This window comes from Pollachius pollachius (genome assembly GCF_949987615.1).
Source record: "Pollachius pollachius genome assembly, chromosome: 16".
Classification (NCBI taxonomy): domain Eukaryota; kingdom Metazoa; phylum Chordata; class Actinopteri; order Gadiformes; family Gadidae; genus Pollachius; species Pollachius pollachius.
The window spans coordinates 6250032-6273194 of record NC_136949.1 but is presented as its reverse complement, the minus strand read 5'-3'; the positions used below and the strand labels follow the sequence as shown (position 1 = coordinate 6273194).

At 43.1% G+C, this 23163-nt stretch overlaps 1 protein-coding gene across 2 annotated transcripts in view; it reads right to left on the bottom strand.

Annotated features, from left to right (window-relative positions):
- Positions 1-1250: 1250 nt before the first annotated feature.
- mmut (methylmalonyl CoA mutase) overlaps positions 1251-23163 on the bottom strand; it is a 30903-nt gene continuing 8990 nt past the window's right edge. Inside the window, exons 7-14 of one of the 2 annotated variants that reach the window (XM_079753482.1) lie at positions 22769-22880; positions 16704-16819; positions 8244-8359; positions 7729-7860; positions 6108-6255; positions 5441-5608; positions 2402-2555; positions 1251-2318 (exon numbers count right to left, since the gene is read on the bottom strand). In XM_079753482.1, the coding sequence (XP_079609608.1) occupies positions 2427-2555; positions 5441-5608; positions 6108-6255; positions 7729-7860; positions 8244-8359; positions 16704-16819; positions 22769-22880 (921 nt within the window). In that variant the 3' untranslated portion in view covers positions 1251-2318; positions 2402-2426. Of the gene's footprint in view, positions 2556-5440; positions 5609-6107; positions 6256-7728; positions 7861-8243; positions 8360-16703; positions 16820-22768; positions 22881-23163 lie in introns of both variants that reach the window. The other variant, XM_079753481.1, reaches the window with a different exon arrangement.

Below are 23163 nucleotides of genomic sequence, written 5' to 3'. Positions count from 1 at the left end.
TTTGCAGCACAAAAGTCAAAAGTGACCTTGCAAGGTAATTTTTAAACCAAGTCCACAGACTATTTTCATTTTCAGAAAAAAAGAGAGATGTATGAAACATATTTAATGTTTGTTAACATATATTTGTCAAAATGATACAAATGCTGTCAAATCAAGATTGGCAAAACCAACAAACAAAACCAACATATTCATACAACGTTACAGACCAATTTGACCTATGATATATTTTTTATTTTGATACTATACTACATGTTTAACTGTAATATAGGCTTTTGCTAATGGTTAAAATCAAGCTAATTATGGAAAAGGTTTAAGTCTTTCACTTGAATTCATGTGAAAAGCTTGGGCATCAAACCAGGAGATCACCATCTTAAGCAAATGACCTCCTCTGTTTGCGCTCAGAAAAGACACCCATCAAAGTACATATATATAAATAATTTACGAATATATTATTTTAATAGGAGTGATAGCCATTACAATACATGCACCCTAGCGACATCAAAAGATGCACGATGGATAGAGCAGCATACCAGTTGGTACAGTCTACTGGGTAGGCTGGTGAAAGTATGTTTTTTAACGTCACACCAGTGATGTTGAACATGTGAAAGAATAATTTAAAGAGTACAAATAAATGAATAAAATAAGGAAAGTACTTGCTTTTAGGTGCTACGACATAGAAACAAGAGATAGATGAAAAAAATTGTCATCTTAATATCCGTCCACATGTTGCATGTTTACTACGAATGAACTTCTGATTTTTGCCATGCAACAGTACATTTCGATCAAGTTAATTGATTGGACACTAGGTAGCAAGCAATTGTGCAGGAAAGTGTTGGTGTTGCTTGGCAACAGTCTTGGGCGTAAATACAGTGCAATTATTGAATAAACAATAATAAACAAAAGAATCCTAATCTGTTGTAGCTTATTACTTTGTACTAATAAATGGCACTTGTACCACACTGTGTGTAAAATCAATATCCCACTCGAGGTTATGCTGTTAAATGATAGCAGTACTCCCACTCTTGTGATTTTGCTATATTTGTAGCAAGCCACCTACATATTGCATGCAAACTGAGTCAGCCAAGAAATATGTAAATGTAAAAATATCTTGTTGAATTGTTTTGTCCACTTATTTGTATACAGCTTGCTGTTATTCTTATGACAAGGTTATATTATGTAAATAGTTTCACCCTCATTGCTTATCATAATCAGATCATTTATTTGGGAAAAATAAAAATATCAAAAAGGAATAGGTTGCAGGAATTTCTTTGTTTTATTTCATAAGCATGTTGACAATAAATTTTCCATCATGCTATCTTGAAAAACAAGGACATAAAAGTCTAAAGGTCGAATAGGGCCAACCAAAAAGTGAACCAAGCTACATTGACCAAAACACAATTTATCAATGCACTAATTAAACCATGATTGGACTATTAGTAATGCATGATGAAAGTCATTTTAGTTATTGAAACCTGTTGAAGACTTTTAAGACATCGCTGCCTATTATATAATGATTCATATAAACAACAACCAAGAAATCAACAACCAAGAAGAGTATTGAGTGAAAAAAAACAGAGACATCTCCCAAGTCCAAACAGAAATGAGAGTCAACCGTGCACTGCAAAAGGAAATGTCTTCAATGTTCACATTTATAACTTCTATAAATTCTGACAAAATTACCCGAAGGGAAAAAACACACAATTCCTATTTCCGCTTTTGACTGTATATGAATCGCCAAAAAAACGTATTACACCTTTCCCACTCAGCTGAGGTTCATCAGTTACATGAGCGCCCTTCCACCCGACTCAACAACAAAGCATCCTGAACACAACAGCCAAGCGTCGTTGTTCAAAACATTGAGCCGAAGGCACTTAGAAAAAAAATTATTCTGATAGGTGTTAAAGTTAAGTAACTAAGCCCGGACTGAACACTACTCAACCGCTACACCCTACTGAAACCACATTGATACACTACCTCGATCTCTAGCACATGAATGCATGGCTACTGCGTCAAGTGTGGTTTTCTGTATTATGTCGTATACAATATGGGTCATATTATATATGGTTTGACACTGGCCTCCCTCTAGTGCGCTCTTGAATAACCTATTGGAATAAATTTAATCAAAACCGTGACAACTAGTTTGGGCCAATAAAGTATCAAGTCGTTTGATGTGACGTGAAATGAAAGAAAGAGGTCAATCATCTAAGTGAATGTTATACACCGACAGACATTATACATGTTAATTATTTATTTAACACAAGCAAATCGGTTTAACATGATGTGTTGCTTCCGTTTCGCCTCGTTAACCTTGGTGGGTTCTGCACACAAAAAACACCACAGGGGTCCATTTTAGACAAAAGCAAAGATTCACAACCACTTTGATGACACAGGGTGTCAATACCTTTCTCGTTTCCCCCGAAAGCCATTCACATGGCCTGCCGAATTTTTTCCAAGCTCTTTTCGATGCTGTCGATCACCTCCAACGCGGCCTGAGGAATCCTCGTTCCGGGGCCGAAGATGCAACACACGCCACTCTCGTACAGGAATTCGTAGTCCTGCGAACCGAAAAAACACAGAACAACATTGTTAACCAGAGCACTGCATTCTGGGAATCGAGGAGCGGTCAACGCACTTTAGAGCATTCGCTTCGCCTTGTTCAGAAAAGTGAATGCAGAAAAGTATTAGACCGAACACACATTGTTCACACTCACTCCCTTTCGACGACAAGAACCGTGTTCCCCAACAATAAGTCTAATCTATGTTGGGAGGGTCCAAGTACCCTCCGACAAGCATGTACCCTGACCCTATACCGTCTTAAATATCATTAACTTATTCAAAACAGGTTTTATCTCATTAATCCGCATTACCGTCCTGTTCCTTCTGCGTTGACACCCCAAGATAAACACTATTTACATAATAGGGAAAGGAAGAGGACGACCAAGGAAGAGGACGAACAGAAAGGCTAACGTTTGGAGATTACGTTGCAGATGAGAGCGGAGACGAGGGGTGATGGGTGGTGTGTGTGCGGTGGTGGTGATGGGTTTTCTCCGTCTGTTACTGCAGATTGTCGTTGGGGTGATGCGGCCGGCGCCTTGAGCTCTCCACAGCCCTGCTTTGTTTGTTTGCACTGCACTGTTTGTGATTGGGCTAACCCTAATCAGATAGCACGTCTTGAAGCGCGAGCTCGCTCAGCGCAGTGTCGGCTCCCAGGGATTAAGACCATCCTAACGCGGAGACGGGGGGGGATTAGGGGACTCGAGACATTGAATTTGTTTACACCGACTGTCGGCTGTCCAAACTGTTCTGCGTTTCCCCCTCTGTTGACGACGCCATGATGAATTCAATTAGAGGGACTACAGATATCTGTTGGTCGATTGTATGGAGCTGCTACTCACAATAACCTGTCAGGGATGCTCTGCGGTGCCCTTTTATAGGGGCAATGGAGAATGCCAAGGGGGACGGAGAGTGCCATTGGGAACTCTAAAGCAATTACTATTAGAATGTTATGGTTCTGGTGTATACCATAGCCGACCGGATGTCATTTGTAAAAGCGATCCAGGAACATGAGACGAATTATAGAACTAGTTTGCAGCCTTTTATGATGAAGGAGGTCAAATGAATGAACAAACTGGGTAATTAATTACCTTGGATTTGATTAAATAGCATTAAGTAAGTAACTGGCAGTTAACAACAACGTTTGAAAAGAATAAAAGCCATCCATCTTTTGCTCGATCGACCCTGTTTTTCCTCGTAATCAAATTCGACTATTGAGAGAAAACAGAAATATTTAATTTAGAATAAAAACACAAATTCTAAGAGGGTTGTATTGGCACAACACACTACTGCTAGTTCATCCGGGCTTGGCTCTCTTTAGAACAGACATACTGATGTAGAGTTTGTGCTTATATTTTTTGGGCCGCATTATGTTGGTTCATATAAGTTTTAGTTTTAGAGTTCATATACTTTAATTAAACTACTCGATAGCAAACTAGGAGCTGATAAGAATCAGGAGACGAGCCGGACAAATAACTCCAATGTACTAAAGTGTAGTTTTACATATTGCAACTCAAACAAAACATGACCTCTCTGATAACAATTCAAATACATGGAGATATTCCCCCAGGTTTCCCACGGTCAGTGGCCAACGAGTGTATTGTCGAGGAGGAAACGACAGCGGGCCCTTGTGTTGTAGTAGCGGCTCTAATGGGGGTAATGATGCCATCAACTCAACATCAAGCTGATGCTGTAATGAAGCCAACGACCCAACACCCAGCCAATGCATCAGAGACAGAGAGAAAATATGAGAGAGAGAGAGAGAGAGAGAGAGAGAGAGAGAGAGAGAGAGAGAGAGAGAGAGAGAGAGAGAGAGAGAGAGAGAGAGAGAGAGAGAGAGAGAGAGAGAGAGAGAGAGAGAGAGAGAGAGAGAGAGAGAGAGAGCTGAGTGGAAGAACTTATCCACAGTGTATTTAAATTATCTGAAAATGATACGATCCTGTTACGCTGCAATAAATGCTGCAAATTTAGTTCCAACACATTTTCAGAATGATAGAATTTTGTATTTTAGAGATAGTGATCGAAATGTACTCCTCTACAAGTGATGAACACATTCTCCAAATGTTGAGACTCAAGCCGTGTTCTGTCGGGAGAGCAGAGCATGCGTCGGAATGGTTCAAGGATAGAGAATACATTAAATATGTGCTCTGACGAAGAGCTGTCAGAATCAACCGAAACGAGACACATAGGAATACCAAAGTTCAGGGTTGCGGGAGCTGGCTTTGGAAAAGTAATTACATCTTTGACTCAAGATTTAGATCAGCCAAGTATGTCAAATCTAGATCAGGCCGCAGGGGAAAAAACGTGGAAAGACACTGGGATGGCAGATCCGTTCTGCTTATAGTGCCAGCGAAGAAACACGCGTGTTCACAGACGACTCGTACAGAATCCATAATAGATTAGCGTATCTCAAACCCAGCAGTGGCTACTTGGACGCACTCCACGAAACAGTCATTATGTTCTCGACTGTTTAAAGCAATACTTCACGTTAGTGTGTATGTGTGCGCCAAATACTAATTGGCCCATCAGATCATGGGAATTGTGTTAGACAAATCCCATTTCGCGTCACTCACAATCCCTCGCTGAAAACAGACATTATGTGAATTATCAAAGATATTCTGTATGCATCAATAAACAATATTTTTTAATTAATGTTGGGCCACAGAGGCTGAGGGCTCTACTGGCCCCTGGGCGAGGGCTCTACTGGCCCCTGGGTGAGGGCTCTACTGGCCCCTGGGTGAGGGCTCTACTGGCCCCTGGGTGAGGGCTCTACTGGCCCCTGGGTGAGGGCTCTACTGGCCCCTCGGTGAACGTCGAACCCTACTGGGCCCTGGCTGTAATAGATGACCTGTCAGTGACGGGGGGGGTCGGGCGGGTTGCGGTTTACCTGAGGGGGGATGACCCCGCCGCAGATGACCAGGATGTCCGGACGGTTCAGCAGCCTCAGCTCCTTGATGAGCTCGGGCACCAGGGTCTTGTGTCCGGCCGCCAGGGTGCTGACCCCCACGCAGTGCACGTCTGCGTCCACCGCCTGCTGGGCCACCTCCAGAGGGGTCTGTCCCCACACACAGAGGCCCACCGGGAGGGAGGGGGAAAACACTGGTGTTAGGGGCATGGGAGGGGCATGTGGGTGGGACTCCAGAGCGGCGAAAGAGGGAAAGAGGGAGAGCGGAGAAAAAAGAGCAGAAGGGAGAAAGGTTTCGGGAAAATCAACCCCCCACGCCTGCTTTCACACACCTGTGACTGACAGGCCAGATGGACCCCTCCCAGGAGCAGTCTTAGAAACGCAGGTGCAGCCTAGAATCTCAATCGTCACATACGGAGGCAGTCCACCGAAATAGTTATAATCGCAGAGCATTTCAAACGGACGACACTTGAATACTAACTCTGAAACACCTTCCAGCACCATTAGAGCGCAAGCGATTTACCTCATGTGTTTTGGGCCTTTTCGAAATAAAAGCGTCTGGATCCGAAGCCCATCTGGGGGGCGTTACTCGTTATTAGAGTTCCCAGCACTGAACGTAATGCACACCACCATCACCACGGGGTCTGACCTGAAACAGGGGTCCGATGTCCACGTCGAAGCCCAGGTCAGCGAATCCCGTGGCAATGACCTTGGCCCCTCGGTCGTGTCCGTCTTGGCCCATCTTGGCCACCAGCAGACGGGGGTTTCTGCCCTCGTGGTTCTTAAACTCCACCACTCTGCAGGGGTCAGCAGGTCAAACATTAAATCTTGTTCACATAAGAATTTTTTCCCTTTTTCCTAAATGTTCGCTGTGTGTGGCTCTGTGCAAACATATATTTTTTATTTTTCTTTATTTATTTCTTTAATTTAATTTATTGGTTTTATTTCAGGGAAATTGCACACTAATCAACAGTCAAACTGTAAGTGAGCCAGAGTCATCCAAAGAGGCTAGTTTACATCCGTTGTTCCCGGCCCAGGTATTCAAAAGGCAACCTAAAATTACAGAAATAAAATGCATGCATAAACAAAGATTTAAAAAAAAAACATTGGTTACTCAGAAGATATAGTAACACATAGTAAGAACGAATCGACAGACAATTGCGAACAGACAATAAAATATGCAGACAATAAAACACAGCATTCAAAAAGCATCATAGGAAAGGGCAGTGGCATGCACAGCACAAGACAGGAGCACAAGAAGGGACTGGAGCACATAGGAGACACGCAAGCAAGACATGACAGTAACCAAGAAGTCAGCAGGAGAAGCAGCTGCAGTCCTAATGTACACATAACTGTTTACTAATAAGCCATATTTTCAGCTGTCCTGAAAAAGAACGGTAAGAACTAATTTCTCTAATATGACCTGGTACTGAATTCCATTCCTGTGACGCTGTAACTGAGAATGCTGAGTGGCTAAAGGCACTTTTTCTAAAGGGTACACAGTGTTCTTGAGACAAGCCTCTTGTTATCCGGTTTGTACTTGACCTCTGAGTGATACACTTCAACCATGCCTTTGACTTTTTTAGTGAAATGATGTACTATACTCTCAATTTCATTTGTGCTAATACTATCTTCTTCCACATATAGCCCCGGCATTAAGTTAGTTCGATTAGTTTGACGCACAGCACCTTTTCTAGATATTAGGGTTGTGGTGCCAGAGTCCAGTAATGAAGTTAAATGACTTAATTACTCTTTCAGGTCTGTTACTAAAGATAAGGTCAATCTGGGTTTTAGAAGAGGTTGTTATTCTGGTAATTAATTAATTGTTTAAGATCAAAATGGTCAGTAGTTTATTTGAGGGCCTTCCTATTTGACTCATCTTCCCAGTTGATATTGAAATCACCCATCTAATCAGTATGACCTCTTTCCTTGATTTACATTCATTTAGCAAGATTTTCAGATGTTCATAGATTTTCAGATGTTCCAATGTTGGAGGAGAGTGGGCGGTACAAAGCAACAAGGACAAAGGACATCTTGAACATATGGATTCAAGATAATATAAAGTGCACTTTCCACATTATTTTCCATTTATTTGCACTCAACGAATGGGAGTGCAAATTACAAAAGATAATTGATCTGCAATCAATACTCAGAAACCCCTCTGTGAACAAAAGAAGGTACAATGTGCGTGGAGCCATCTCAGACATGCAAGGGTCCGTGCTCGTCTTGGTGGTTGCTAGGTGACTGCGTCTCTTTCTTTTTGTTCTCACCTGTTGTGGGTCACTGAGATCTCCTCGAGCTCCCCGAACTCACTGCGGTAGGCCCCGCTCACCATCCTGGTGCTGGCCTTGTGCTCCCCGAACACCGCCTTCATGGCATCTGTGATCTCCCCCACCGAACACCTACGATGGAGATGCTTTTGTTTAGTTCAACTTTTCAGGGCCCTGCCCTTTGTGGTTCCTCCCATTTAGCAGAGCTACCCGCGGTGTTCATGAGATGTTAGGAAACACCTCGTGCTTATTTTAAATCCACCGCTAAAAGCCTTATGTATCCCCTGGGAAATTACATATCCCGCTAGAAAGTTAAATGGCAAGTATACGAGTTGCAATACGGTTGATATACAAGGTCAACCTTATCTCTATTTACACTAAGAATCTGATTTGAACAATTCTATGGCAACTTGTCTGAGGGAAACCTTTAAAAAGCAGCAATATCCTCTGAAGCAATTAAAGTATGGTGAAAGACTGCTACGGGCAATGGACAGGGGGTCAGGGGTAAGGGGTACCTTGCCCGGGCTGCGTCTACAGCCAGGCCCAGAAGGTTTCCCTCTCTGGTCCGTGCACACTCCTCGATGGCAGACAGACACCTCTTGGCCTCCGCGGTGTCTCTGCTTTCTCTCACCTGCGTCAGAGAGAGCGAGAGCGAGAGAGCAAGAACATTATCTTTCAATTGCAGTTCTTCATTGAACCAATTCAGTGTATTCGCAGTGAAAGGATATGGGTTGTCAGAAATACAATTATCTTCATTGTAAGTAGTACTTTGTCATGCCACGCAATGTCATATTTGAAAGAATCCCATCGCTATTCAATTATTCATTTCAAAACCAGCTATTGTACGCAGTATCCTTTTAACACAAAGCTGACTGCATTAAATTTGAATGCATGGAATGAGCTATGTGATTCTAATCTTGCTGGGTGTTGGAACTGCATGCAGTTCCAAGACCATCAACCACATAGCTCGTTCCAGTGTTTTGAACATGGATGGCTGCTAGGTGAATGAGGCCTGTACCACTAAGGTTTAATTTGATGTTGAAATCCAATGACTGGCCACGGTCTTAAGGTCATGGAGAGTGGGACCCACACCACCGCACCTTCTGAATGGCATTATTGCAGATTTCCTTCCACAGCTGTGTTCGGCCCTATTCATCCGTGCTTTCACAGAGAATGCCAGCTGACCTTCCACCAAGAAAAGGTGAAGATGCCACTTACCTTACCACCACCGAAAAGATCAGTGCAAAAAGGAGGGAATAATAATTGCAGATTATGTCCTTCGCAGATGCACAGAAAGTAACCTATCATTTTTTTTGTTTTGAGAGGATAATCATGTCCCACATTAAAAAGACCATCCCGGACCCCCTGGACCCCCTATGGTTTGCGCACCGTCGGAACCGGTCCACTGACGACGCAGTAAACACCGCCATCCACACAGCTCACATACATCTGGAGAACAAGGACACGTATGTTCGAATGCTGTTTATCGACTACAGCTCAGCATTTAACACGGCCCTTCCAACCAGACTGGCTGAGAAGCTCCTCATCCTCGGACTGACACCTTCCCTCTGCAGCTGGTCTCTGGATTTCATCACAGACAGACCCCAGACAGTCAGAGTTGGTACCCAGACATCAGGCACAAGGACGGCTGAGTCCGCTGCTGTACACCCTCTTCACCTACGACTGTGCCTCCACCCAGCGCAACACCACCATCATCAAGTTTGCGGATGACACAACAGTCATCGTACTGATAACTGGTGGGGTGGAGACAGACTACAGGGAGGAGGTGGCTCAGCTGGTGTCCTGGTGCCACACAAATAATCTCTCCTTAAACACAGAGAAGACTAAGGAGTTGATTATCGACCCAATGAAGAGGAGAGACCAGCACAGTCCATTACACATCGGCGAGACTCAGGTAGAGAGGGTGAAACCTTTAAATCGGTACCTACATCAGCGAGGACCTCTCCTGGTCTCACAACACCCAGCACATGGCCAAGAAGTCTCAGCAGCGGCTGTACTTCTTAAGAAAGCTGAGGAAATTTGGACTGTCATCCAACCTCCTCAGCAACTTCTACAGGTGTACAGTGGAGAGCCTCCTGAGCAACTCCATCACAGTGTGGTTTGGAAACTGCACGGTACAGGAAAGGAAGGCTCTCCAACGTGTGATTAAAACTGCACAATACATCTGTGGAGCAGCCTTCCCACCACTTCAAGACATTTACAACACCCGGGTCACAAAGAGGGCACACAACATCACCAAGGACACTACACACCCCCAGCACACACTGTTCACACTGCTACCATCTGGCAGACGCTACAGGAGCGTGAAAGCCAGAACAACCAGACTTAAAAACAGTTTTTACCCACAGGCTCCTGAATGACTCTCTCAAACACTGATGACACCTATGTATTTGCACTATATTCAATACTGTGAACTGTATTTATTTTCAACTTTGAGCTTCATTTGCACTATGTTCTTATCTACTAATAATATTCAATATCCAATGTATATATTCAAACTTATATTTCAATGTCTTTCATGGCCTTCTGCTGTATGCGAACATTGCACATGCTAAACAGCACCTTATATTTAACTGTTTTTGTTTAACAAAATTCTGCCTTTTGTACAGATTTTTTTGTAGTTTAGTTTATTTATCTACTTTATTTTAAGCATATTTTGTGTGAAGGGAACTTGCAAATTAAGAATTTCATTGCCCAGTGCAAACTATGTTTCCATTGTGTATATGACAATAAACAATCTTGTATCTTGTATCAGGCATATTAAAATGGGAATGTGCAGGCAATGTGTACAAATCTGTAGGTCAAAAGTATTTAAGTAATACAATCAAATGCGTATCCAGACTGTGTAACATAGATTACATGAACATGCATTTCTTTCTTTTAAATCTCATGATTGAGAACATGCTTTTAATAAAATTAAAAAAGGGAAAACCTATTGTGAATGAGACACAAAGGCTAGTAGAGAACATTGAGAAATATGGCAGACCAGCATACAATTGTTTCAGTTCAAAATAAATCTCTCAATAGAAACAGATCAGACGCAGCCCAGAATGTCATTCGTCTCTTGATAATGGACGAAATCAAGGCTTGAAGCCAAACTCTTGGATCTACTTTGGACAGCGTGTGTTCATTTTCATAAACTGAAAGGGTAGTCGAAGGCATATGGCCGCAGCCAGCTGATTAAGTAAATGTAAAAGTGTTCCCATTTCACCACACCGCGTGTGTATATATTTTTTCAAATAATGAATTGCAACTCACAATTAGCAGAGGTCTAAATCGTGATTTTGATTGTTATTATTGGCATGTTTGTGCATGTGTTTATCCCAGTCGAGGGTATCTACAGCACAATGTGTCAATCTTTGAGGCTTCTGCCATTATTTGCCATGGCAACAGCTTAGATGAGGGCCATTATAGGGATGTTTCCAATGCTCGGTTACCTTTGAGATTAGCAGGAAGGGACAGAGGGGGTGGGCAGATGCGGTTAAATGCTCTTTCGGTTGAACTAAAGGGCTAATTTGAGGCAATTAAAAACACCTCCACCATCTTGTCAGGTGTTGCTGCCCGGTTCACTGTTGACTCCATGGAAAGGATTCCATGCAGGAAGCAATAAGCTAAATATAGAATTCTGTACTTTTCTGGGTGTAGGTCTGCCGTTAATGTTAGATAAATTATTAAAAAAAAAAAAAAAAAAAAAAAAAAAAAAAAAAGGTGCTGGAGGTAACAAACAGCATTTATCCAGAGAGCGAGAGCAGAAAGGATTTAGAAACTAAACAACCAAAACAAAGGTCCCTTTCCTCTGTGCTCCATCCCTCCCTAGGTTTCTCCACTTTTGAGAAGTCTTGCATTTCTCTCACATGTGATTGACAGGCAAGATGGACTTCACAAACCAATCAGAGAAGTAATGCCTTGATTGGTCAGAAAAGAGCAGGCCGCAGTCTTAAATCAAAAAACAAGAAGCATGTGTCCAAATTGGAAAACAATATTCTCGGGAAGTAATTGTTCATATTGGAGATAATGTGCGACCTGATACACAAAGTCATCTACACTCACTGGGCATATTAATCAGGGAATGTGCAGGCAATGTGTAAAAAGCTGAAATGGGTTATGTAAATTAACTAAATCTCATGATTGATAGGACGCTTTTAATATAATTTAAAAAGGGAAAAATGAGAATTGGATCTACTTTGGACAGTGTGTGTTTATTTTCATACACAAAAACAGTCTATGTGGAAGGCATGTGGCAGCAGCCAGCTGATGACATCAGTGCAAAAGGGCTTTCCCATTCCCCATCCCAGTCGGTTTTCAACTACTCACAAGTGCAGCCCAGCCAGAATGTGTCATTGCGGCTTCTGCCATTATTTGCCATGGCAACAGCTTAGATAAGGGCCATTATAGGGACGTTTCCAATGCTCTGTTGCCTTTGAGATTAGCAGGTAGCGACAGAGTAGAGCGGGCAGACGCGAAATGCCCTTTCCGTTCAAAAGGGCTGACGTTTGTCGCAATTTAATCTCCTCCACAATCTCCTCAGGTGAGGCTGTCCGGTTTTGGTTGACCCCATGTCCAAACAAATCGAGGCAAAACGACATCCTTTTCTAGGTCTCCAATTAATGTTAGACACATGACTCTCAAACGACAACCAGAACAAAAGTCTCATCCCTCTCTGCTTCCTCCACTACATTCCTCCACTATGGAGAAGTGCTGCATTTCTAAAAGATTTATTTTTGGCATTTTTATGCTTTATGGTGGAGGGAGATAGACAGGAAGGTATGGGAGATAGAGGGGAGTACATGCTGCAAAGGACCACAAGCAGGTATCGAACCAGGGTCTCTGAGAACAGGACTGAGCCTTAATGGTACGCGCTCTACCCGGTGAGCCAACGGGGTGCCCCAGAGGGGTTGCATTTCACTTGAATGTGATTGAAAGGCAAGAGGGATTCCAACAACCAATCAGGGAAGAGATACTCTGAATACTCGGAGCAGGGAGCAGTCTAAAATCGAAATCGTCTCGTACAGAGTCAGGTCTGTCAACTCTAAGCATATCTTCTCAAAGCGCATCTCACTCAAAAACATCCAATTATTCACAAATTCGACTCCAGCGACAGCTCTCACCTGTTACCTACAGCACCTTTAACAACCTCTCCACAGGAGATTGCATTCATTTTGCCAGACCATATTTGGCGTAGTTGTTTTTCCTGTTGGACATGGAACCAAACAATCCAATTGGATGCAGCCAAATCGGCAAATGCATCAACACTGTTTACTATTCAAAGAAGAGGCACAGTCACCTCCATCGTGCCGGTGCCAAAACACTCCAGTACGGCGAGCTAGGCCTGCACGATAAATCGTTATGAAATCGCAATCTTGAGTGTGGATTTAAGTTTTAAATTACTTTTTTTTTTGAAGTCTTCATTTACAGGTGTGTGGAGTTGGTTCAGTAGTTATAAAAAGCCAGCAATCAAAGACAATGTGCTGCTATATGTACAAAATAAATCATTCCGTTTTTGATAGTGCACTTTAATCAGTTATAAAGGGCCATATGAAACCTAACGTGCTAGAGGTGCCAAAAAACTATGTTTGGTACTGCCATTTCTTTTTTTGTCATGATTCATGGGTGCAATAAAAATTACATTTCGTGAGAAAAAAATCATGGCAGAGAACATCGTGACAAATCGTGGCTAAAAAAATCGTGATTCATAGTGTTCCCCGAATCGTGCAGGCCTACGGCGAGCCCTAATGACATTTGTCCAATCCCCATGAAGTGTATCGAGAGGCTGGTCCTGCCTCACCTCAAAACCTGTTTACAGTTCCACACTGGACCCCTTCCAATTCGCCTACCGCCACAACAGGAGTACGGAGAATGCCATCTCCACACCTGGACAACGGTAACTCCATTGTGAGAATGCTGTTCGTCAACTTCCCTTCAGCATTCAACACCATCGTCCCCTCTAAACTGATCACCAAATTCAGTGACCTGGGCATCAACACCTCCCTCTGCAACTGCACACTGGACTTTCTAAGTGCCAGACCTTGTTCTGTTAGGTTAGATAACAATGCCTTCTCGACCCTACCCCTGAACGCCGGCGTGCCACAGGGCTTCGTGCTGAGCCCTGTCCTCTTCACCTACGACTCCACAACGGTACACGGTTCATTGTTAAGTTCGCAGACAGCCTGACGGTGAGTGGTTCCCTCAACAACAACGTTGAGTCGGCCTACAGCGAGGCCTTTCGGCACCTAACCAGTGTGCTAAGCTGACAACAGCCGTGCTCTCGACGCCAAGAAGATCAGAGAGCTCACCGTGGACTACAGGAAGTCTAAAGGTGTCACACACAGCCCGTCCGTATCAACAAGACGGAAGGTCGCCTGTGTCATCAGCTTCAAGTTTCCGGGTGTCCTCATTTCGGAAGGACCTCTCTTGGACCCTCAACACCTCTTCCCTGATCCAGAAGGCTCACCAGATTCTCTTCTTCCTTAAAGGACTCACCATCGAGAGCATCCTTACCAACTGCGTCACAGTATGGTTAAGGCCACTGCTCTGTCTCGGACCAGAGAGCACTGCAGACGGTGGTGGAAACAGCTCAAGCATCATCGGGGCCTCACTCCCCTCCGTCGAGGCTGTCCAGAGCAAGCGATGTCAGCGAAACGCATGCAGTGACATCGAGGGCTGTTCTCATCCCGACCGCAGACTGTTCAGCCTCCCCTGAACAGTCTGCGGTCTTCAGTCTCCCTCCGTAACCCACACCAGCAGGTTCAGGGGAAGCCTTTTCCCTGCAGCTGTAACCCTGCTGAACTCGCCACCTCAATGGAAACCAAGTAGCCAATGAACCAGCCCAAATCCCCCCCCCCCCCAAAACACACATACACACACACACCCACACACACACACACACACACACACACACACACCTTCCCCCAGTGACTGAAACCCGACCCCCCCGGACATTGCAGTATGGTTTTTAATAACTTATTGACTGTATAAACATGTCCATACTGTTTATACACTGCTCTTATAATGCACTGTATATATACTGTATATCCTAAATGTATACTATTCTCCATACTTAACTATGTATTAGGGATGGGGATAGGGATTTTTTTTTTACTTCCCAGAAAAACAGCACTGTGGTGTGCTGTGTGTGGTGTTGTGGCTAATTTTACAGCTTAAAAAGCCCCGCAAATTGTGATTGAAGTTAGCGTAACTGTTGCGCTGACCTGACGTATTCCCTCACTGCTACGAGAGGAGAGGAGAGGGGAGGGGAGGTGAGGGGAGGGGCTCGAAATCTACCCGTCTGCTCTCACGGCGAAATGACATCACACTCCGCTGCATCTCACCCTGAAAAACTGATGGTCGCTCATCTATGTGTGTGTGTGTGTCTATGTCTGTTTATATGTAGGTGCTTTTTCTGTGTGTGTGTGTGTGTGTGTGTGTGTGTGTGTGTGTGTGTGTGTGTGTGTGTGTGTGTGTGTGTGTGTGTGTGTGTGTGTGTGTGTGTGTGTGTGTGTGTGTGTGTGTGTGTAAAGACAATGGTGGAGCCATTGCGTGTGTGTCAAAGCCACGTTAACATGGACACTTCTGATCCGATTAGATTTCTAAACGAAATAGATCTATTCGTATCATGCAATCCGAATATATGGCACTTACAAAAGTGGTAAGCGTACGTCCGTATGTCTTGCGCACAACCGTTATGTTTGTCTGGACTTATATGATAAGGGATACATTATATTATACATTATCCCGCTTATTACACGGCTCCTTGCCAAATGAAAGAATATCTTCACACGGTGTGTCTTTTTACAATTACCATTCTTAGTGTTGATCAGCAGAGAAATAGTCCACCGTTGACGTTGCTTAGCAACCGGACACGCTGGGGTTGATAAGTTACCGGGACATGGAATTCTACTCCGATCAGAGAATTGTATTCAGATTGAGGCGTATATTTATGATAATTTTTTATTGAGATTGAGCTGTTTTTCCACTTCTAATCGGATCAGAAGTGTCTATAAATGCGGCTATGTGGCGGAGCTATTGCGTGTGTGTGTGCATGAACGTCCTCACACTCTGGCTTCAAAGGAAATTAATGAGCAACTGAAAACTATTCCGGTAAGAAACTAAAACTGTGATTCTGAAAAAAGTATAAAAGCTATCAAAATTTCGTTTAGATATTATTTAAGATACAAGTGTGTAGATTTGTTCATTGGTTGAACAAAGGTAAACGGGTGAAAAATGAATTGGTTACGATGTGTTGAATCGTCAGAGGTTGACCAGACGGCTTCAATGAAACCAACTGAAAGTAGTACAAAGGAATAGTTGCATCCGGCGTTAGATGAAACGGTGCTATTGACGACCCCCTTGATAATAGTTTTTAAGAAAAAATGTGAAAATAAACTGCAATTTTATAATGTAATAAATCAGCTTTAAAAAAAGTGAATGAGCGGAGCGGAGTTAGTTGCATCCGGCGTTCCATGAAACGGTGATATGGACGACCTCGACCTCCCCCCCTCCCAGGTTTCACTATTGAGACACACCGACTGTGTCATCATGACAGCACCGCCGGCACTGACGCATCCAAACTTAAATCAGCGGAGGCTCACGCTGGTCCAAGGGGAAGACCATTGTTTTTTTAAAAAATAAAACGGCAATTTTCTAATGTGATAAATCAGCGACCCCCCGCCGATAGTATCGACTATCGCAATCGCTAGGGGGCGCAAGCGGACGATGGAAGCTTGTAGGCGGTCGCCCAACCTTACTATGTATTGTCCATAGTGCAGTCTCTATTATTCCACTGCATGTAGATACTCTGCACTTTACAGCCTTTTTCCACTTCTGGTTTCGACGCTAACTGCATTTCAGTGTCTCTGCACTTGTACTCTGCACAATGACAAGTTGAATCTAATCTAATCGTATCATTGAATCAAGCACCTAATCTCATTCGTCACGTCTCCGAGGGCCGCACTTGCCTTCTTGAGCTTGTCCACCTGTTTCTGGCGGACTAGCGTGTTGTCGATGGCCAGCACCTCCACTGTCTCCTCCTTCTCCAGGCGATACTTGTTCACGCCCACGATGACCTCAGTGGCTGTCGGAAACACACAAAGAAACGGTGAGAATACAGGGACAGACATCAGGTGGGATAACCGCTCACGAGGCAAGCAGCACTGACACACTCAGACCGTTTGATGGTGTAGACAGGTATCTCAAATTGCAAACTGAAAATTGGGTTTGCCGCATAAACGCTTAAGCACATCTATTTATTATTATACCACTGTATTAGAATATTTCTGTTTGAATGCATCCCAGACCTCCTGGAATCAGGGATACCACTTACACCTGTCTGTTCCCATCAGCAAGTATAATCATTATTAGATATTCAAATTCTGTAATTTTGCATTTCAAAACTAAGATGTGTCGATAAAAAAAAAAAAGGTCTATCTTACAAAATTGGCTCAGAAAAAAGATTAGCTTTTTTGAATGACCAAAACAAGTGATTGAAAAACTGTGATTGAATTGCAAGGGGTCACACATCCAGATTTGCAGTGCTGGTGCATCACCATGTGACCAAGTGCATGTGAGAATTGAAGTAGGGCTTGAAGTGAACTCCTGCACTCAGCAGCTTACAATGCAGAACCTTCCTGTCCAAGACCATCAAACTGTGTTTGAACCAAAAGGAAAAGCTGAGGGGCTCATCACCCCTTGCATGCATTTCAAGTGGAGCAGTGGCAATATGCAGGCCGATGCCTAGGGTTGAAACTTTGGCTGTGTGATAATAGAATACATGCTACGGGGATCCGACAGGACCCGGCAAGCCCATGTCTCCTTCAGGGAAAGAAGGCAGGCATGTATGCTAGCATGAACAACAGGGCTGGGACATTGTCGCCTTTGAGTATCAAGCGTGTGCATGACAGATCTTAGGAGGAGATTACTGTGAAGGCCTCCATGCGATCACGCTGATAAGAGAGCACTAGGACACTTGCGGTGGTAATTCGAATCTGGGGAATCGACTCTCTATCAACCAATTGGTCTGTAAGTGTTAAAAATCGTTTGACAATGCAGTCCAGAGACGTGCAGCTAGTGCACACACCATCCACGAATAATTGATGAGAAGGATGCCATGCCATAGCAAGCCCGTGTGTCAGATTCAGATCCCGAGAGGATAGTACAGCATTGTTCCATGAGGCTTAATCGTTAAATAAAAGAGGAGGGCAAGAACACTCCTCGTGCGGGAGTTCTGATCACTCCCGTCATGCTATGACAGGATGCACTTCGGTTAAAAGCATGCACTGCTTTAATACACAAAAATAGAAGATGAAGCCTGGTATTGCATGATTATCTAGCTCCTTATCCATTAGTGATGTTCTGAAGCCCAAAAAGCTTTCTGTCTTAATGGAGCTTGTAATTTGTTTTAGTGGAATTCAATGAAATGCTGAAGCCCTAACTGGAAGAAAAAGGAATCCCACGTCTGTTTCTTCAATCGGAGACACATGAATTTGTGTGCCTCCTACGAAGCCATACTTTAACACTGTAGTCGTGAGGTTAGGTTCATATGTTAACAGTCACACAGCTGGTAAGGTAAATTTGAGGCACAAGCCATCAGCCATTTACAGTTGAGAAGTAGAAACAAAACTGTAATCAACAAAGTCAAGGATTGCTTTTTAGTTTCAGTTGTAGAACTAATCAGCTGTGCCGAGAAGTGGCCATGTAACCCGTTGTGAAATTAGAAATGATTGTTGCCGTTATCAACCTGTGGGTTTTTATTTTGAAAACCTGCATTAAAAACCACAGGCAACGCAAACCAAGATAGAGAGGAAAAGAACACAACAGTTCATTTTCGTGATTAATCATATTTTTTGGTCCCCTATATAACGCGATAATAAGGGCATTTAAAGAAATAAGAATCATTCTGTCGTGTATCTTTCATATTAACCTAGGGTTAATGAGACATAGTTAGGTAGCCACTTTCTGGATAACAAATGATTTGGTGAATGACAGAATACAATCAGTTTGCGAATAAATTTAAATGAGTTGCAATTTGTGATTAGTAAATATAATGAAGACAAATGGTAAAATGTATATCACAGAGCCATAAAATAACATTAAAAAAACTAAGTACATGCTTACAGAAAATAAAAAATAGAAAAGTAATAGAGGGCCAGTACCCTTCTCCAAACTGCAACACAATACTTTCCACTATTCTATTGTGGAAGCAATTAGATGTGGCTAGGTTCTGTATGACGAACATCACAGCAGCCCGTTCAGAAGTAGCAGCCATTAATCCTTTATTTAACGGGATATTGATTCCTTTTCACTAGCTACGGGTCTGCTGGTTTTATATACAGGGTTACAACGTCAGACTAAACCAGGGACGATGTCACAGACCGACCACGGTCGATGTGGCCTCGTAGAGCCATCATCTGTCTTTGCCCTTGGATCACTGCGTATGAAAAAGGTAAATTGCCTCGCCAGTCTATTGTTTTCCACTCTGGAAGGTCAAAGGATTATCAAAGTACATTTTGGACCAGGTATAGGTTTAGTAACCCAGGCATTACACTGGCTCCTTCTCCAGCCCCTCTCCCCCCCCCACCCCCTGGGGGAAAGGAAGACACACACACTCCAATCGCCCTAGGATGCGGAGCAAGGAAATCTTGGAAGTAATCTCGACATCCAGCTAGACCAACAAATGGAGGGGACTTATCCTAGGATGCACAGTTTGCTTGCGAGTGCCAAGTATTTGGCTGAAGCCAATGCCTACAGATGAGGGCAGGAACTCAAACACAGGGCTTAGCAAGTCTTCTGCTGTTGCTGCTCCCAAAGCCCATGCACATAATTAAGGAGGAGTGATGTTTCCAAACGCAGGGCCCCGGAGAGACGTATATCATAAAGTGCTACCAATAGGGAATGGGAAGTTACATCCCACCGAGCGCCATCTTATGAGACGGAACCAACCGACCAACAACAAGGCAGCAACCTCTCAACATTGAGTGGTTCGCCGTGGCGTTCGACACAGTGAGACGTCAGCTTCCCTTTCCCTATCGACCCGTTTCCCAGAGGCGTCCAAGAGGTGTCGCTCAAAACCCTCATTATGATTCTGCTCTTTAATTTCTACCGGGGAAGGGGTAGTAGATCTTCACTAGACAAGTCTGCTCTCCATGCTGTCATAGCATGAATGCAGTGATCAGAGCCCCTTTACCCCAGGACATTTCTCGCCCTCACTACCCTTTGCTGCGGTACATGAAAGCAGCAGACCCATAATTACGTGTTGTGACTGACACCTGTGGGTTCTCCAACGATGACACCACTGGGAAAAGGGGTGTATTACTTGGGTCGGACTCATTAGATGTACATGAGTGATACGGGCGTCTGCTCAAACAACTGACGATTTCTGTGCGTTCATTATGTATCTGATGTTGATTGTTTTAAATTGAATTGACCTTGAGGCAAGTTACGTAACGAACATAATACAACAGTCAAGCTAGGAATGCTAATTCAGTAGCCACCAGAAAGCCTTTGTTTAAACTATTATGTGCTCGGATCCGTTCATTGCTATTGTTATATCATCTATTAGAGCTTGGACGCACTTGGTTTCCACTGCACTCGTTCCAAACTTTGCTTTGATTTGTATCTCTGGTTGATTGAGCTGAAATGCAGAAAGGGATCTATCCAGTGAATGGGCTGAATGCCATGCTCCAGTATTTGGCATTTGGCGTTTGTTTGCGTTTGTTCGAGTCAAGGCAGTGGACTCATCTGTTCTGAAATAACTATACAATTCAACCCTTACGCTTGGCAGAACGCAACATATTTTAATCATCCAAGCTTCTGCGTCTCGTTCAACCTCTTCACCTCCACTTCCCTTTGCATCTTCCACCTCGCGTAGGAGGACGTGGATACATTAGTCAAGGCTAGATTAAACCTAACACATATGGAAAATGAAGCATATTCACATCTTGTAAAAAAAAAAACTTTTTCACCAAAATCGGAACATTCTCCCTTTCTCCAAGACTTGGAATCGACCTTCCCTGTAGGAGATTGACCTTCCCTGGAAAGGTTGGGATGGCAACCTTGAGTCCTAAGAAGTGAGTCCTGAGTGTGTCAGGTAAAAGGGTTTCTCTTTGAACCAAAGGAAAGCTCGATCATAGCATAGTGCTAGGACTATACCTATTGATCTCTAATTGCGTTTGTGGATGCTCCAAAGTTAACCATTTACGGTGTACTTTTTCCTGGAGAAGCATCCTAAGTGAGTACTCCAAGTACGAGTAATGCATTGTTGTATATTCAGGTGAAATTAGCTCTGTGGTGCTAATAATCTCTGTGCTACGCCATCTGCCTCAGTGTTTCCCCTATATCCACCTAGCAGCGGCTGTATGCCGCTGCTGAAATATGACCGCCGCTGCTGAATTTCTTTATTTTTTTAACAAGAAGAGATGAGAGCCTCAGCTTATCTCTTTAAAATACGATTGTTATATTATTTTGCGCTGCGGACGCTTCATATCAAGGTCAATTCACATACCTGAGTGAAGCATATCAACGGAGAGGAGAGGAGAGCTCCGTTGTCTCTTTAGAAACATATTATTTTGTGCTACGGACGCTTCATATCCAGGTCAATTCACACACCTGTGAGTAAAGCATATAAACGGAGAGGAACTTGCGTAAAGTTGGAAATAAATTGGCTGATTCTGAGTTTGCGGTTCAATAGATCATCAGTGAAACATCGTTGCGACACAATTGACACTTCCAGCTAAATGTAGTAACCTAGAGAAACAGCTACAACGTTGTTTTCATCCAAACGAGTCGTCTTTAGCGAACAGTGAATTGCATTGGCTTCTATGAGCTGTCTAGAGCCCCAAAACTCGTTCCACAGAGGCATGGCCTCTTTATGGTCCTACTTCAACCTTTAGTTTTGAAAAATATATCTCTTCTTATTTTTGACGATTTTTTACAATTTCAATAGCATTGCCATTATTGACTCTAGAGCCCCAAAACGTTCCCCATATAGGCATGGGCTCTTTATGGTCTTACTGCAACATTTAATTTTGAAAAATATATCTCTACTTATTTTTAAGGAATTTCTTTTTAGCAAAAATGTCAATATACTTTTTTTTTTTAGCAACAATTTCAGTAGCGTCGCCATTATTGACTCTAGAGCCCCAAACTTGTTCAATAGAGGCATGGGCTCTTTATGGTCCTACTACAACCTTTGTGATGGGGAGAGGGGAGGGAGTGGGAAGATGCATGGGTTGGAGGCACAGACCTTTTCGATTGTTGTAGCATTTGTGTTATGTGATTTTACTGTACAGGGTGGTTGTTGATATAATATATTTTTTGTTAAATATATGTAAATAATTGTTTTAAAGATTATACTTATTATGTTCAATCTCTCCATATTTCCCTTGCTCATTACTGTGAACAAATGTACTGTATGTACACCCTTCTGGTGCTGGCAGACACATAGAAATCTCCCGGCAGGGTGCGCTTTGCGAGCACACAAAAGAAATTTGTGAGAGGGAAAAAAACCTTTCACCTCCGCTGCTGCAACTCCATCCTAATACGTTTCCCAAGGTACAGTTCAACTCCTGGTGTTTTTATCCCTCCTGAAGCTTAACTGGGATCAGTTGGGCTTAAGGCATGCCATACCTGAGTGAGTGATGTGTTGTCTCATTATGAAAGGATAAGGGTTAATAAAAAACAGGGGGAAAAGAGGATTATGGGAAATCGATCGGATATATAGACACTATATTATAGATGAAGGCGGACAGGTTGAATGGTGAATAGATTCATGCCACATGCACGAGGTGGGTATAAAAACACATTTGACAGTTACTATAAATTATGTACGTATAGAACTACCAAACACTATGTTTGATATTATACGATCGATATATTTTACGATATATAGATAGCTTTTATATTGACATGAGAGCATAATTCTTGATAACAGAATATACGTGTTTGTTACAAAGCTTGGAACGCATTGACGTGTAGTCCTGGCACATCTCTTACAATGAGTCTTTTATGGGTGTGGGTCAATGAGTACCTGAATCGATGCGAGCCTGCTTGCGCGCTGCACATTCCTCAATGCGTAGTTTAGGAATTCCTTCTGCCACAGCTTTGGCCATGCCTCCCATTTCCTCAATTTCCTCAATGAACTACAAAGAAAAAACAGAGATCATTGATAAACTACACAGAAAAGAGCAGTAGAAGAATGCATGATACGGCAGGTGGCATAGTAGTTTGAAGCTCATGAATGGCTTCAAACTAAATGCAGGAAGCATGAAGAGAGAACGTAACACAACAAGTAGCTTGATGATAGGAGGTAGCATACGTTCGTGTTTTGTATAAAACAGAAGCAACATGGTTACATGGTCATGTTAAACGTAAAAAGTGTGCTACTGTTGGAGTTCTATAGGAAATTTGTTTCATGGTTCAGAT